The following is an 18,735-nucleotide window of genomic DNA, read 5'->3' on the forward strand; positions in this document are numbered from 1 at the left end:
TGAACAAATAAACTAATTGCATCTTTGTTTTTAACCTAACAAATCATAGCTTGATTACAGGTCATTAGTGACCATTAATACATGAAACTGTTTGCATTTCACTAGTGTATCTGAATTACGCAGTCTTGCCTTGCACACCAGCTCAATCAAGCTTCCAAAGGGAAACCCCGTTATCAGGCCTCAAGTGGGACTAAAAACAAACTAACAATTAGCCTCTGCAATTGAACTGTGATGCAGAAGAATCCATTAGTTTGGTTCATTGTTGAACTAGCTATTCCCTTTGTAGTGGAGAAATGCTCTTTGGGCCCAGAGAGGTGGCCCAACCACCTCTATGAACATTTTCAATTATTCCCAGTGACTGCTAGTGTATTGGTGAGCCACACGAACCTCCTTGTGTGATACTAGTACAGGCAGTCCTCAATTCCTCACATGATGGCTGATTAGAGGTGCAGATATGGGCCCAGAGCACAAGGGGGACTGTCCAAAATATTAAGGGACAGGAACAGAGACTGTTTGGCAAAGTGTGGAGGCAGGGTAGGGAATACATATACGTATACACAGACATGTCAACTGAAATTTAAAGACATGCACAAGACATACACAGACATGTCCAGAAATTTAAAAAATCCAGTTGAGGGTTTGGATTACCCATATTAGAAGCCAAGACTCAAAAAGAATCTGACCATTGCCAAGCCTCCATTTCATTTTGTGCTGAGCAGTCAAGGAGGAGCAGGGAGTGAATAACAGAGATTAACAATCTCAGAAATATTTGAGGACTTTCTAACATAGCAATTGCCGTTTGGAAGCAAATCCATGGTCCATCTCATATAATGTTCTGTTGCTTCAAAAAAAAGTCCCCTGGGGAATGCCATGTTTGACTATTAACATGCTGAGGCCATACGATTAGAGGAATTGCTAATAAGGCAGGGGAAGGCAGCCCATACATTGCTGAAGCCATTTTTACTTTTTTATTCTAGGCTAGCTGCAGAGCATATGACTCATGCCTCAGCTCAACATGTGCAAAGACAGCTTAGAGTTCCATGCAGTTTAAAAAGCTCTTTCAAATGAGTTATCCTGCTCATCTTTATTTATATCAGCCCCTGAAAAAGTCAGATTATTAATAACACAGTAATGGTGGAAAACGCAAGCTCTAGAGTCAACTTCTGTTTGCAAGTCAGGTCTTTTCCACTTACTAGCAAGGTGACCTTCAGTAAATTACTTAGCTTTTCTCAGCTTCACTTTTCTCATCTGTAAAACACAGATAATGATGGTACCTACATTCAGAAGGTGACTGTCAAACTCTAGTAGGTAATGAACACACAGAAAGTGCTTAGCGTATTTAAACATAGTACATAATAGGTGCTGAATAAATATTAACTGCTATCGTTTCCCTCTTTGTCTTCCTCTATGACCACAACCAGCACCCACCATGGCCACCAACTCAGCTACCACTATCATCACCACCATCTCCCAAAGGAAGGTAAAGAAACAGTCTTCCAGACAGACTTTTTCCTAAAGTCCCTGAACTACTGAAGGACTCAGGTAGGATGAAGCCATTGTCTCTTCTGACCATACCATTCTTTCTACCTGGAAAATTTTCATTCTTCCTCCCTCTCTTTATCCTTCAGGTCTCAGCTGAGCTATGTCTTTCTTTACAAGCCCGCCTCTGAGCCCTCGCACATCATCTCACAGCCCCCTGTGCATCCCAATCACAGAATTTCTCATCCTGCTTTGTCCTGTGTCCCCTACTGATGCATGAGTTCCTTAAGGGAAGAGACCGGCTGTGGACACTACACCTCGGCATTCCAGTACAAAGCACAGCACCAGGCAGATAAATACTTAGTAAATGAAAGGCTGACGGCACACTCCTTTCACACCACTCTGCTGCTACATGGAACAGTAGGATTTCTCGCTGGAGCACCATTCAGGAAGTCAGAAGAGAGTCCTCCCTGGCTTTTTGCCTTATGCAGCTATTAAATAATCTTAGCCTCACGATGAAAACTCAAAGCAATCTTAACCGAATTTTAATGGATTCCATTTCCAAAGAAAGTAGCGTAACTTGTGAAAATAATGCCTCAAAGTGATGCTTACATTATGTTAACATACGCACATTCTTTCATTTTATACCTCACACTCAATCACAGAGTTATGCACAATGCTTAGTTACCAATCCCTCAGCATTTTGAAAAGGGCACCGTCTTTGTACTTGGAAAGGATTTTTCAGAAACAGTTGGACTTGATAAGGTGCAACGAAAAGCATTCTTCCTCACAACAAGCTCTCAAAATTCTGACTCTGAACTCTTTCCCACTTGCCACTTGTGTGCCTTTGGAAATTTCGAGTCTGACATGACACAGGTCAGAAAAACATGACCAAATAACAAAGTGCACATATCCGCCCCCCCCCCTTAGAGGAGGCAGGGCTGGCATAAAAGTTGGCAGCTTCAGGGAAACCCATTCCAAGTCCATCTAGTCTTATCTCATTAAGGCAGCAACTTACGCCAAACCAAATGAAACGCACACCCCCAATCAAAACCACATTAGAACACACTGAAAAGGTTACCTGGCTGGTAGGAATGAAAGGTACACTACATTATAAGAGATGTAAACTCTTTATTAAAATAGATCAGACAGAAAAATGTGGAGTTTTTCTATTGCAAGGAAAGAGCTAGACCCCACCCCCCAACACAAACACCCCAAGGTATTTTTTGAAAACAAGGCCTGCCCTTTTTTCTTATATAAAAAAGCACATGAAGAAATATAGGCTATGTGGATCCTCTATAAATATATAAAGCAAAGGGTGCATAATTTGCCTTGGGACACCGAAGCCTGACTCACCCATACCCATTACTTGATAGAGAATATACAGGAACATGTATCCATATCCATAAATACGTACACCTACTCTTTGTTTCCTTCTCCCTTTAAGTCTTTGACAACGTTTTTCATTTCATTTTCCTAGAGTACGTATTTGTCTGAATACTCTTCTTTCCCCCCACACCTTTTCTTAAAAGAAACTTCTAGGGGATCCCTAGGTGGCTCAGCGGTTTAGTGCCTGCCTTCAGCCCAAGGCCTGATCGAGTCCCACATCGGGCTCCCTGCATGGAGTCTACTTCTCCCTCTGCCTGTGTCTCTGCCTCTCTCTCTCTCTCTGTCTGTCTCTCATGAATAAATAAATAAAATCTTAAAAAATAAATAAATAAAATAAACTTCTGCAGGTGTTACTCCTCAATCTGACTCAGAGTTTTTATCTATCTCCATTACAAACTTCCACCTCAGGGGAGAATTCTCTAAGGATTCTTTTTCTCAAATAAAAATTAGAGTTCTTTGGTACCAGGTATTATTGCCCAGGGCCCCCATTCAGTGGAGGCCAATTGTGGAGGCTGTGAAGCTCAACAGTCTCACCACATAGTTTTAAGAAGTGAGTAAAACAAAGCTAGCAGAAGCCTTCATGCTACTTCATTCCAATCAGGTGGGATGGCTCCATGATTATACTAAAGGGCCTCCACGCATTTAATATGGGTTAGAAGTTACTGTTTTTTCTACATAGTAATTTCCAGATTTCATTCCTAATTCAAAAAATTGCCATTTGGTAAGGCCCTTCATTCTTCATTGTACGCAGTAAGAAGCTCTTGTCTGTTTCTTCGCCTCCTGACCCAATGCTTTTACTCTGTTAGAGCAGTTAATACATCTGCCTAATTTTCTAGCCTATTCTACATACCTTGCTAGCATTTATACAGTAGGATCTACTCTTACAGAGCCTTGCCTCTCTCCTGGTTAGCTTTATAACCAGTCATTATTTGTTATCGCTGTGTACCAACACATTTCATCAAAACACATTCTGAAAACACAAGTCAAACAGTGCCTATTATCTACACGTTCTTTCTAAAACGTGAATTAATTTATTTGAGTCCCCCAGAGCAACTTTAAAGCACGTGGAACTATTCAACACTTCCATATTGCTATTTTATTAAGAAGAGTAGGTATAAATAATAATACTAATACCTTTATTTCCATAGGTGCTTTCATCTGGATAATTCATGCTTCATTATTGTGCCACTATTCTCTGTCTTGGTTTCTCCCTTGGCTCCTGTGACAAACATGGGGTTCAGATCCAGACTCCAGGAGGTAATGATGCTTCAATTTTTGGTAACATACAGGTGCATTACACACTCCCCAAGCGCCCCCTCCCCTCATAGCCTCTTGGTAGGAGGTTGCTCCTCATCTGGCAAAATCCAGGCTAATACAGTAAAATAGCCAACACTATAAAACCTCTCTGTGCTTCAGCCTCAACTGGAAGTGGGCTGCCTTCACATTTTGGAGAGCAGGGATTCTCAAAGTGTTGCTTCCAACCAGCAACAGGGACTTTACCTAGGACTCCACTAGAAAGCAAACTTTCGGGCTCTCTCCCACTCCTATTTAATTAGAGTCTCTGGGAGGAACCTAGCAATTTATATTTAGCCAACACTTCAGGTGGTTCAAATAAACATTAAGATTGAAAACAGTGGCCAGAAGACTTGTACGAAGTTTTCAGGAGCCTGGGGGCTTTTAGGGGAGTGACCTTCATGTAGTTAAACAGGGATCAAGAGTGCAAGGATACAAAGCTATTGAGGTAAGGCTTCACAGTCTAGGGCTAGGAGCAATGGGTAAAAATACAGACTGCTCTGGTACACATAACTTTTAAGCAACTACAAGTATTCAGAAACAGGAATGGGTCACTTCACTGATTAGAAAAGCCTCTCTTTCCCTTAAAGTGTCCAGAGGTATTGGGATTATACTCTAGAAGAATCAATGAATAAGGCAATACAAGTAGTACTAAAAATAAAGCTACAGGATTAAAAACAACAACAACAAAATTAAGCCTTAATAAGAAGCTTCAACATACCACTAATATAGAAAGGGAGGTTTATAATTTATTTATTATCATTAATTTTTTAATATCTCAAAGCTATTACCTTTAAAAACTATCCTACTGATGTTGCATAGAGTAGATAATGGATTTTCATTTCCTAATGTTTTATTTCATATTCAGAAAAGGGCAGCAGTTGGCCTAGACTCTCACAAGATTCCATATATTATTATATGAGATTATATTTATTTTAAAAAGATCAATGTTTTGATCTGATACTGGATCATAGATTAAGGTTAGGGCATTATTTCTCCTCTGTTTTGTAATGAAAACAACCATCTTTTGGCACTAATGATTTTGTTTAGGATCTAGATAGATGAACTAATATTAATGAAAACACAACCCAACATTATGTAGCAGCTACAACACACTTGATACTGAGTACATCACATACACTGTTGTATTTAATAGTCACAGCAATCTTAGGAAATTCAGCTTTCTTATCTGTATTGTTACAGAGGAGGCACCTGTGTTTAGCAAGGCTGAACTTGTCACAGAGCTAGCAAGTGGTGAAGCCAGAATACAAACCTGGTGTTCTCCAGAGTCAGTGTTGTTAACCCGTTAAATTTATTTTCTTTCTTTTTTTTTTTTTAAGATTTTATTTATTTATTCACGATAGACAGAGAGAGAAAGAGAGAGAGAGAGAGAGAGGCAGAGACAGGCAGAGGGAGAAACAGGCTCCACGCTGGGAGCCCGATGCGGGACTCGATTCCGGGTCTCCAGGACCGCGCCCTGGGCCAAAGGCAGGTGCCAAACTGCTGCGCCACCCAGGGATCCCTTAAATTTATTTTCTTAGTAGAATCCTTAGTAGGATTCTAGGGATTTGGTGGGCAGAAAGAATGTATGGTCCGGTGCAAATAATACGACCAGTTAGGTCTTCTAGAAATACTAAAGAGAACCAAACAACCACTTAACTGATGTTTCATCTATGCCAGGTACTGAGCTACCCACTGTACAACTATTTCACTTAATGCTTACAACAACCATAGAAGTAGTTACTAGCATTATCCTGATTTTACATATGAGCAATTAGAGGTAGATGGTTTAAGTAGTAAGCCTCTTTTCTTTATAAAGAATTCATTGCTCACATATTTAAATGGAAATGAAGCAAAAGAAATATACAACATGTTAGAATCATTCAGTAAATGTAGCTTCACTACCCTTATATTATGTTTCCAGGGAAAAGAATGGTGTTAGTGATAATGCATCCATTCTTTCTTATCTATTTTTTGCTTTAAATGGCAGATACTTGTGAGTTAGATATTTGGGTGCCATATGCAGTCACGAAGCTGAACCAAGTCTATTGCCTTCTCCACATCTTCATACATGTTAAACTCTAGTTCTCTGAGGCTTGCACCAAAGGCAGTGGGCAGAAGTATGGCCTCAAGACCCTTCCATTTGGAATAGTAACAATGAATGACCTTAGAAATGCAATATACCCCACACCCAGTGCCCAACAAAGGACATGCCAAGTTGCTCCACCCAAAGAACCTTGTGCTAAGGATATAGGTAGCCAATATCTTGCAAAGAGAGTCAGCAAAAATGAACATTTTTTCCCCAATACTGCAAAACTTCATCCAGTTGAGAGTTCAATAAAAGTTGATTTTGTTTCTAACATAATGAGAAAAGCTCTGTTTTAGGGATCAGATCTCTGCACCTCTGTCTTGTCTCCACCACAAACCAGCTATGTGATCATGGGCAAATTGATTAACTCTACTAGATTTCAGTTTTTACAATGAGGAAATAAGAAACTCATTCACCAATATTTTTGTGCAGAGTAGTAAGAGCTGTGAAAATATTTTGTAAAAATATAAATCCCCTTCACAAGTTTAAGATGGCATTATTTTATGTAACTCTTTCCTTGCCTAAGATTTGGCAATAACCAGTAACCTGATTAAACCAAGTTGGTTTACCCATAGACTTTATTGATTGATTGATTTTTTAAAATATTTTTTTAAGGGGGGATCCCTGGGTGGCGCAGCGGTTTGGCGCCTGCCTTTGGCCCAGGGCGCGATCCTGGAGACCGGGGATCGAATCCCACATCAGGCTCCCGGTGCATGGAGCCTGCTTCTCCCTCTGCCTGTGTCTCTGCCTCTCTCTCTCTCTCTGTGACTATCATAAATAAATAAAAAATTTAAAAAAAAAAAAAATATTTTTTTAAGGGATCCCTGGGTGGCGCAGCGGTTTGGCGCCTGCCTTTGGCCCAGGGCGCGATCCTGGAGACCCGGGATCGAATCCCACATCAGGCTCCCGGTGCATGGAGCCTGCTTCTCCCTCCGCCTGTGTCTCTGCCTCTCTCTCTCTCTCTGTGACTATCATAAATAAAAAAATAAAATAAAATAAAATAAAATAAAATAAAATATTTTTTTAAGATTTTATTTATTTATTCATGAGAGACACACACACAGAGAGAGGCAGACACAGGCAGAGAGAGAAGCAGGGATCCTGATGTGGGACTCGAACCCAGGACTCCGGAATCATGCCCCAGGCCGAAGTCAGGCCCTAAACCACTGAGTAACCCAGGGATCTCCTATTGATAGATTTTACTTATTTATTTGACAGAGAGAGCACAAGTAGGGAGAGCCACAGGCAGGGGGAAAGGCAGAAGCAAGCTTCCCGCTGAGCAAGGACCCCCAATGTGGGTCCCATCCTGGGACCTGGGGATCTGGACCTGAGCAGAAGGCAGGGGCCTAACCAACTGAGCCACCCAAGGGCCCCTACCTACAGACTAGTTTAAAAGACAAGAGGAAGAGGGATCATTTAAACTTGATAGTTATCAGCTGTACCAAAAATATCTGTGGAACTGTTTGCTCAGTTGTTATGGTTAAGAGGGATTCATTTCCATTGGCCTTACTTCCCTGTAAGCTTGGCAAGTCCACAGATCAGTGAACATCAGTATGAAATAGCCTGAGAAACCTTTCCATCCTTTTTGGATTCTCACTAAACCACTGTCACTTACAGCACACAGACACTCTCAGTAGCTCAAAGGGAGGCGCAGGAGATCCTGCCAAAGATGCCTTTGGATTCCTATTCAGATTTCAAGGTGCCGACTTACTCTCCCTTGCATGTCTACATTAGAGAGTAGAATTTGGCTTCTATGTAGATTAGTTGGGACAGCAGTGAAAGGGGATAGTGTGAAGGACGTTTTTATGCAAGGAGAACAAAAAAGAAATTCCATCTGGAGTTAAATGTGAAGAGATGAATCAAAGATAGTATGTAGCACTATTGACTATTTTTATAGTCTTAGCAGGAGGATTCAACCTAGACACTCCAGCAAAGAGGCAAAAATCAAAGAAACAATTTCTTTGGTGCTTTTACATTTATCTTGGACTCTGGTTTCCCCTCAAGTTATCTGACAGATTAAAATGGCTTTGTGATGTGACACCTTCATGCTATTTTCCTATTTTAGTTTTTTTCTTAAAATATTTTGTAGGTCAACACAAATGGGTAAAACTAAAGTAAATGATTATAAGTTTACATTTACCTTGGGCCTATACTTGGAAAGGCATATTCCTTCTTTCAAGTCACTAGTGTGGGACTATGAAGCTGGTTGATTTATCACTTAAACTCTGGCTCTAGATCACCTTATCAAATTTACTTTCAGGACACCAAAAGCAGAGGTAGTGGAGTTTGTTTAGATGGTGATCTATGGCTGGGAAGGAAACCAAAGCTTCTCAGACATAAAACATGCCATAATCCTCCAAAGCCAAGATCATTTCAAGGGGGGAATTTGGTATTTTCAGGCCTAAATTTATCTGATAAAATAAACCTACCATGTTCCGTCACTAGCAGCCACATTGCAATACACTCTACACTTGACCAACTGCCCCCATATGCAGATCTCTCCAGTAGGCCTGGTTGTCAGAAATCCACTGATTAAACATTTAAAGATTGGCTTTGGCAAAACATGCCAGAAATTCCTTCAGGGTAATTAAAACCACCTTCTATGTCAATAAACACAGTCTGTGAGATCCTTCGTGTGCAAAGGGGCTGGCTCTGACCCTCCAGGCTCTAGGACATTTTTTCTTAGATGGCTTTTTCATCATTGCAATATATTTTCAATGACTTATCCAGACCCTTTCCTAGCCCCCTTATGAAGTGATTGGCTGAGGTCAGTGATACCTGACCTTTACTGTTTCAGCCCAGACACAGGACAAAGGTGGCTCTGAACCTAAGGGCCAAGCTCATTGCCAAAGCCCCTGCACACAGACCTACAGGTAAGAGAACTCAAATGGAATTCTTGTTACAAAATTCTAGAGTTACTAGTCTTTATATATCACTACTCTTCCAGGTTCCTTTCCGATTTTTATCTGAAAAATTATTAATGTGACTTCAGAGAAAAATGAAGAACTCTGGTGGATATTTACTACACTGATACCCACAGACTTGTTATCTGCACGTAGTGGACACTCCATGAATTGTTTTCACCATAATGACAGCTTTATTGTTCCTATTACAGAAACAGTGTTTATACTTATTGAAAACTGTCATCAGAAAATATAAACAGTAAGAATTAAAATTTCATCAGCCTGACATAGCAATCATTAATATTCTACTAGCCATTCTTTCCATGGAATTCTTTATGAACACACACAGAAGTTTATAGAAGAGAAATAATATTATATATACCACTTTTATCATGGATATGGCTTCCTTTAATTTTTAATAGTCTTTTTTGTACTTATTCCTCTCCTCCCCACATAACCCAGTGGTAATAAGCTTTGATATATTTTTTTCATACTTATGTCATCATATACCAACTCATTATAGCATGAGTGAGGTTTTAGTTGTTCAACTGATACTTGCTGAAAGGTTAAACAGTAAAATGAAAAAACATATAAACAAAAAAATGAGTGACTGAATAATAGGCTATGTTCTTAATTAGCTGGCACAATTTCCAAGTGATTGCAAAAATCATATAGCACATCCTTAAACTCCAGTCGGGGTAGGAAAACCTAGGCTGATCATGTCTGGACGGAGCTGTAAGTTTAAACTCCTGAGCAAAGAATAGGTACCTGGCTGATGTCCTAACTACAGTGATATTATCAATCTACTCTCCAACTCAAATCAAGTTCAAAACCACTTACAAAGCACCTATGTGTCAAGCACTGTACTGTCATCTGTAGGATAAAGAAGTGAAAGGGTGGTAATTATCTTCCACGAGTTTCTTTCTAGCTGGGGAGACAATGTGCAGGTCCTCCTCTTCCTGGCAGGCTATCTAAACTTGGATTTTGGTGTCTGCATTCATGAAATGGGGAAAATATCTATATATCATAGCACTGTTGTTATGATTTAAAAAACCCAAGGAATTAAAAAAAATAATTCATGGGAAAATGAAGATTCAAGGCAGGACATGCAGGTACCAGGAAGATTCAAGGCAGGACATGCAGGTACCAGGTACTAAATGGTACATATAGAAGCAGGGAGCAGGGATGGCCTGGGATGCTGAGGACCCAGGACAAGCCCACATGGTTGACTTGGGATCTCAGTTAGGAGACTCAGAGACATGAGGGGACAGTCAGGAAGCAGTAAAGTTTACAAGCACAGGACAAAATAGTCAACAGCCCAAACTTCTTAAAGGGCCAAACACAAGCGGGAAAATATTTTGTCTTTTCAGCACGTGCCAATGTCTAGTTCAAGGCCATCCAAATGAGTGACTCAAAGGCAACCTGCTTGTCAAGTAACTGGAGAAAGAAAAAGCCTGGCCCACATAATGGGCTTAAATCCAAGTTTCTGAGACTTATAGGAAAAATTCTGATCAGAAAATTTCCATCTCAAATTGTGCTGAGGAAGCTCAGGGACTGAGTAAGCATGTTGGCAACAGAAGCACAATATGATAATCAGACTGCTTTTTTTTTTTTTTCACTGTGCACAGAGTTCTTCAGGTCCTGGGGAGACCTCAGCAAGTCTTTGATCTCTGACCCTGCAAGGGGTCAGAGAACCTACTGGGAAATACACCTCATTCACAAATGCCACTGCATGAAAAACATTCTCCCTACATCCTATCAAGTGACCAGAGGGCTGTGACTTTCAAAGCATAGAATGTTAGTTTCATCCAGGCTAATCCTACAGAACTGGGATGGGATTAGGTATTGGTCACTGCAAGAGATGTCAGTTGGAAGCACTGAACTGTCCCAGTCTTTTCTGTTAGCTCAGGATTGTCCAGGGCAGCTCTTCTCCCCTCTGTCATATTTCCTTTTTAAAACCAGTACCAGTGAGGGCTTCCTGGAAGCATATTCCCAGGAATATGTGCTGCCCTAATCAATACTCACTCACTCACCTCATCCCACCTGCCCTGGCTTCCTAGAGAGAAGAGAAAGGAGATGAGAGATTTTAATATTACAATCCCAAATTATAATTTAAAACTGACGTTTCTAGAAGATGTTTTAATACTTTTAGTCCTCTGAAGAAGCAACTGAGTCTCCTGATTATCACAAATCTTTATCCATTCAAATAGCCACCCATCCACGCAGCCAGCCAGCCTGTCAGCCAGCTAGTCAGACAGCCATGTATCCTTTAAATTTTATCTGCCTGTTAGGTCACTATCTATGTATCATTTTTTTAAAACTTCATAAAAATTTTAAATTAAAAAAATGTCTCGAAGAACTTTGTATTCTCACTTCCAGGGAGAAATATGTCCCAAATACTCACACAAAATGGATTGAGACTTCAAAACAACTCCTACCTAAAATCCCCAGTGACTGCTAAAATGCAGACAGCCCATATATTTTGAAAAGGGACTACAATCACTCACTAAAAATACAATCCCACTGGCAGTTTATAAGATTTATACTTTCCAAAACTATCAAATCATGCACCCAACTTTTGGAGGAGAGCTAGAGATGTCTGCAAGTCTTACGTCAATGATAGGTAAAGTTTAGTTTCCACAGATTTACCTGAGTTCAAGTTGCATTGAACCACACACAGTATTAATAGAAAAAAAAAGTATCACAGCTTTCAGAAATGTCAAATTTGAACCCCAGGAGAGGACTAGCTCATTAAACAACCATACTGGTTGTTACAGTGGGTCAATCATTCTTCGAAGTCACTTACTTATCAGTTTGAGGAAAATTAACATTTCTGGGTCACCAGGTTCCATATACTTATGTACAACCGATGGCCTGAAACCATGAAAGTCATTATATTTAATATAGATGGGCAACTAAATCCCAGAGAACGAATGACTCACCCATGTCTTTCATGGCAGAGGCTGAGAATTGAGCTTGCTTCCCCTCTCGGATTGGGTAGAAGTACATGGGCTTTGGGGAAGGACAAGGGCAAAGGAGCAAATTAAGGTTCAATGGTTATGTCTTTATGAATTTATTTCTACTCCACCTGTGTAAATTCCCTCTGAACATCTGTGACAATGTGAGGTTGAGGAAACACACAGACCAGGCAATGGTGAGAAAGAGCCACAGCAACCACAAAGGTCTTCCTTGACAGATTTTTCTAGAAAACATATTAATTATTATCCAGAAACTTAATTGTTTATATCTAGAAACAATTATTTGTACCATTTAACCCAGGAATCTTGACTTTAGAAAACTCTTCTAAGAAAATAACTAGAGAGCAATTATTTATCACACAATTATTATAGAAAAATATTGGAAATAATCTAAACTTCCAGCATTAGATGAATGGTAAAATTGTGGGTGAACTATACGATGTTATAGAAGAATGCTCACAGTTTTATTTGGAACATAAACAAACAAAACAAAAATAGATATGATACTATTTTACATATAATTCCAGTAGCATCCATCCCTTTCTCTTACATGCACATGCACGCACATGCACGTACTCACACAGCTTGGAAAATACATTGAAAATATTTGTAATGTTTATGTCTGGGGCTAGAGGTAAAATCAATTTTCTTTTTTTCATTTTTATTTATAGTCCAAGTTTTCATCAGTGAACACATCTTCTGTTCTCATAGGCGCTTTTCTTTTTCTACAGAGTATTTAATAAAATTTATATTCATATTCTTATGTTTATTTCATGTGTGTCTTCCCAATAGAATGCAAGTTCTATAAGGACAGAGTCTTTGTTTTTAATTTTTTCACTGTGTTGTTTTTGTTTGTTTAGCATGGTGCCTTGTATATAATAAGCATTTTTAAATGACTATGGAGTGAGCATTTGAGGGACACTACTAAGAGAGGTAAGGTTATGTGCAGGGATTCTAATGGGCTATCGAAGTCTGTTATGTGTCTAGTTTCTAGCTAATTTGCTCAAATAGTATGCTATTCTCTTTCCATACTTTTGCCCCCCTCATATTGCAAAAGACCCCTCTTCTCTATGAAGACAGTCTTTGCCCCTCCTCATTACCTATCAGAATCCCACCAAGACTCCACTTTGGCCATAAGCCATTCCTGTTTAATAAAGAGTATCTAAATAAATAAATAGTCTCTCCAGCACTTACTGCAACCACTCATTTGGAAAGCCAACATTTTTTGAATGACTACTGAGTTCCAAACATTTCTTTAGAATGGGCAAACTACCATCCAAGGGCCACCACTTGATTTTGTAAACACACTTGTTTGCTAGATTCAGCCATGACCACATGTAGCCAAGACAGAGATGAGTAGCTGGGACATAGACTGTATGGTTAGCACAACCTAAAATGTTGACCACCTGGCTCTTTATAGGAAAGTTTACCAATTCCTGTTCTAGAATATTTACATACTTGTGCAAAGTAGAGCTATCAAATTATTATCCTTTTGGATGTTTTTTTTTAACCGAAAGCATATGTCTGAGAGTTTTATTCTAAAACCCCCACATTATTCTAATATACCTAACTTCGTTCTTAAGAACTTATATTTTTGTGTCAGACACTCCTGTATTTTAAATCCTGAGTCTGCTGATTGACACTGGACAGATCCTACAAATTCTCTAAGCTTCAGTTTCATTATCAGTGAAATAGGAGCCTACCCACTTAGTTCCTTAATAAACATGTAATATGCGCTATTTGCCAGGCACTGTGCTAGGAGATGGATATCGGACAATGATGAATAAGATCTAAAAGTCCCTTAATTAAGCTTCAATTGTACATACTTCTGAGGTTAGCTGTGAGGAGTAAATGAAATAGACACGTAAATGTGCACGTATCTGTATCATATACACATCAATATACTGCACAATATAAACATACACGCATGATATATAGTATATCACATAGAATATATTAAGTACAAAGAATGGTATTCAATTTTCGGCACACTGCAAGCACTTAGTACATGGTGGCTCTTTCTCCTCACCATAGTTAAAATGGAAGCTCTTTTTTTTTAGAAGAAAAAAAAATCTATTTATTTATTTATTTGGGGGTGGGGAGAGCTGAACCGGGGAGGAGCAGAGGGAGAGAATCTCAGGCAGACTCTGCACTCAATGCAGAGTCTGAATCAGGGCTTTGATTTCACGACCGGAGATCATGACCTGAGCCAAAACCCAGAGTGGGCTGCCCAACCAACTGAGCCACTCAGGGGCCCCACGGAAGCTCTTTTAACAGACATCTAAGAAGCAGGCTTATTGGATGAAAAAATGCCTTCTGTTGCTTCTATAAAATGGGCCTATAGGATGCTCTATACTCACAGCTAATTTAGCAGGCTAATCTCTGGGACACAGGCACACTCCTGCTTCTTCTGGCTCAGACGCATGTTTACCGCGAGGCAGTTCTATTTGTTCCCATATCTCTTGATGCCAGTTATACTTGTTAGTTAACCAAATATCACGGAAGGCGATGAAGAATGGTGAGGAAAGTTAGAAGAGGATTATTTTGTACGAAAACTAAGTCAGATGCTTTCAAAAGATGACAAAGAGTTGTCAGATTAAATGTGGTAGAGATAAAAGATATGGGACAGCTGTAAAAAAATCTAGAAGGGTCGGTGGTAAGACGGCTTCTCAAGTGTCTATGCTGTCATTTAACCTCAAGGAAACCAAACTCAGACATGCTTTTTGTCATTTTGGGTGTGGTTTGTACAAGAAAAATACAAGACCCCATCAGCAGACTCATATTCAAAGATGAAGCCTTGATTCTTCAACAGACACTTCATCAAAACTAGGCAATGCTATTTAAAACAGCATTCAAACTTTTTTTCTTCTGCCTTGATTTTTCCAATTGACCATCAAGCATTGGTCTCAAAAGCACAGAATAAGAGAGGCACTCTTTTTAATGTACTTCTCACATATAAATGATAGCATGCTAACCAGGGCATGTTGCTTCAACACCTGCCATATTTTCTAAGTAAAAGAAATCATCAGAGACAGAGTGACCTGTTCAAGACCATGGAACTAGTACTGCTGGAGTGATTCCAGAACCAGGCAGGGTCTGACTCCACCACCTCAGCCACCTGATGTAACAGAGAGGCGAGCACAGCACAGACTCACAAAGGCTGGCTTGGAGGGTTAAGTGTATTTTGAGCAGGACAGAATATCATCTGCTCAAATACAACAGAAATTTTTACTTCATTCACCTCAGTCACCAGCATAACCAACACAGCAGCTGGCAACAAATATAGTAAGTATATTTTGTTTGACTTTGTGAATTTTCTTTCCTCTAATAGTGGAAGAAACTAGAGCCTTCCCGATTTCCACACGAAGACGTTCACATGGGATTTACAACCCCCTCCAAGGAGTGTACAACAGCAGGGGAGACATTTTATTGTGCCTGTCAGATCGTGGCATGGAGAGCCCAGCCTCACCGATTGGCACTCGCTCTTTGCTGTCAGTGTGGCAAGATGAGCAGCACCCTGCTCACCAGATGGTTATTTGTTCCACCAGGCACCTTTGCTGCATCCCTGATTCACTCCAGCCAGGACAGTCTCCAGCATTCACGCTGCAAGGCAGCTCCTGCCAACAACTTTGCCAAATGGCTCCTCTCAAAGTCATGGGCCGCCCAGACAGACTGGCTCCTCCATCTGCAGCAGCTTTTGGCAAAGAGATGCTTCCCTTTCTGGCTCCACCTCTTGGCTGCACCAGAGACTTCTTGCCAGAAGGATGATCTGACCCATTGGTTCCTATAGCCAAGCCTGGAGTTGTGGGGCCATTTAAAGCCAATGCCTGTGTCCCCCATGCTCACCTATGAGCACAATGTCACAATAGACTAAAGAGGTCTAAACGACACAGCACATCAAATACAGACATAGGGCATCAAAGAAACTTAGAGCCAGAAAAATCTAGAGAAAGAGAATGCCACCCCTCCCCCCATCGTTAGCCTCATTTTAGAAGATTAGGATACTGAAGCCCACAGAGCAAAAGTACCTAATTATGATGGTGGGACTGGGAATAGCACCCAGGTCTTCTCGTGTGCATTCTACCTCACTGGATACAATGCTTCATCCTCTTCGAAGGTTCCCTCTGTTCATTTTTTAAATTTTGATAAAAATTAGGCCTTTTGTATTGGCATTGATTCAAAATCACCTTTCTGTAGAAAAATGAATAATCTTTTCCCCGTGTCAACATCACAACTTCTGTATTAAGCAGGCGTGTCCATATACTACACTGTCAAACCCTGAAATGACTTCTGTTCCGCCACTTACTGGCAGGTGACCTTGGACAAGTAATAATCTCATTTTTGCTTCAACTTTTCACTTCATGGGGGATAAGGACAGCATTGACCTCTAGAGTTTCGAGGACTAAATAAGAAAAATCTTCAAAACTCAAAGTTTGTTCCGGGCACATAGCAAGCCTTCCACAATTGCTACCAATCAACCTTGTTCTTTATGAACACTTGAATTCAAAATGGTCATAGGACATACAGTGCTTTGCACAGATAAGTAGATATGCCAGGTGTGCCCATATTCTACATTAGGAAATGCAAGCTCATGCAGTTACATGACTTATCCAAGGTTTATTAAAGAAGTAAAGGACCAAAGAGTCCTTCTTGCCTCTTTGCTGAGAAACAGGAATTAGCCTCTTGGTTTTAAAGGTGGTAAAATCAGGAAGGAGAACTTCTGAACACAAATGATAGATAGATAGTTCACCACAGCATCATATTTAGTATAAAAAAAAAAGCCAGAAATAGCTTTCCATCCATGTACAAGGAACTACTAAATAAACCATGATACAGTCATACCACAGTGCATTATGCAGCCATTAAAAAGAACAAGGCAGGTGTAGGTGTCCTGACATGTAATGATCTTTCAAGATTGCTGAGTGGGAGGAAAAAACAAAGTACAAACAAAACAAGCAGTATACACTCAATCATGCAAACAATCCCTCCCACGATGTACACGTGTACATGTATATTTATTTATTTTTTAAAGATCTTATTTATTTATTCATGAGAGACACAGAGAGAGAGAGGCAGAGAGAGAGAGGCAGAGATACAGGCAGAGGGAGAAGCAGGCTCCATGCAGGGAGCCCAACGTGGGACTCGATCCCAGGTCTCCAGGATCACATCCTGGGCTGAAGGTGGCACTAAACCGCTGAGCCACCCGGGCTGCCCGTGTACATGTATATTTAAATGTATCAAAGTACATCCAAATGACAGTGCTAACTCTGGGCAGGAAAGTGGGATGAATGTAGGGATAGAGGGTAATTCATGCTTGACTATGTCTATTTCTTTTTTTTTTTTAAGAGTTTTAAAAATTTTTAAGTAATCTCTACATCCAACGTGGGGCTCAAACTTATAATCCTGAGATCAAGAGTCACATGCTCTACTGACTGAGCCAGTCACGTGCCCCTGTTTTGTCTTCTTCTGTAATGGTTGAATCCGTTCAAGTGTCAAGAAGACACGTTATTATTTGATAGAGGAGAATGTCAATGACAGCAATACAACTATAATGAACCAACCGACCTCTTAACCTCCTAACTTGGGTGTCCCCAGCCCCCACTTGACTTCTACAAAGTTACATGAGCAATGTTACTCTCCTCAAGGTTCTTGTAAAGCTCTACTCTTTGGTTACAACACCTTCTGGTGATATTTTGTACTTGAGGATCCAAGTTTTGTCCTTTAGACCACCTGGGAGTGCTCAGCACCTTGCTGCAGCATTCTCCATGAGAGCTGTCTGCAGCTTGTCTACCCTCTGCACCTTTGGGTATCTGCTGAGTGTCACAAAGATGAGTCCCCTACACGAAGTGGAGGAGGATGCCTGCCATTCTGTGATGACTTCGGATTCATTACCTCGTGGATTCACAGCAGTGGAATTGGCAATGCATGTGGAGGACGAGGCTGCCAGTCCCCCTGCATCAAGCCCAGCACAGGTAAGGTACTCTTTGGCACCCTCCTACTAGCAGATCTCACCTGTCTTGGGTTAAAATACTACCCTTCAGGGTCCCTCTAGACCCTGAGATCCCATGTACTCTTCTTGCTCCTTATCCAGAGTTCCCTTCATTTCCCTACATTTGCTGTAAGCAATCAGGTCTCTTTCTTCTAAAGCACAGAACTGAGAGTCTGACATCCCCCTCTATCCACTTACCACTTTCCGTTACCATGACCCCGTCTCCAAAATTAATACTAATTAGTTTTCTGTGGATTTCACACATACAGATCTTACCATCATCACTTCCCACTCTTTCCACAGTGAACTTAGAGCATAAGAATTCAAGGGTTCCTGGGTTATTTAAGACACAGTTCCCAATGGTCTTATAAAGAGATAGTTACATCAGCTCTGGTCTGCTCTGATTTTCAGCCTCATTCTAGCATTCTACTGGAAAGGCAAAAGAAGGCAAATTGGTGGTAAAGATGACAAGTTTGGGGAAAGCAATCTCCTTAATGGGGGATGAGGCGAACAGCATGGGCAAGTCTCTCTGGCCAAAACGAGGCCTCACGCACCTTCGCATTTGTACGCAAAGGACAACTGCCATCACACAGCTGTCTCTATCCATTCCTTCTG

At 40.5% G+C, this 18,735-nt stretch overlaps 1 protein-coding gene across 6 annotated transcripts in view; it reads right to left on the reverse strand.

The window, feature by feature from the left end:
- PPP2R2B (protein phosphatase 2 regulatory subunit Bbeta) overlaps window positions 1-18,735 on the reverse strand; it is a 448,486-nt gene that overhangs the window by 245,498 nt on the left and 184,253 nt on the right. Inside the window, exon 1 of one of the 6 annotated variants that reach the window (XM_041767145.1) lies at window positions 4,003-4,086. The exons of the other annotated variants lie outside the window; for them this stretch is intronic. Within the exon in view, the coding sequence (XP_041623079.1) occupies window positions 4,003-4,039 (37 nt within the window). The 5' untranslated portion in view covers window positions 4,040-4,086. Of the gene's footprint in view, window positions 1-4,002; window positions 4,087-18,735 lie in introns of those variants that run through there. 6 annotated transcript variants of the gene reach the window in all.

This window comes from Vulpes lagopus, chromosome 8, assembly GCF_018345385.1.
Source record: "Vulpes lagopus strain Blue_001 chromosome 8, ASM1834538v1, whole genome shotgun sequence".
Classification (NCBI taxonomy): Eukaryota; Metazoa; Chordata; class Mammalia; order Carnivora; family Canidae; genus Vulpes; species Vulpes lagopus.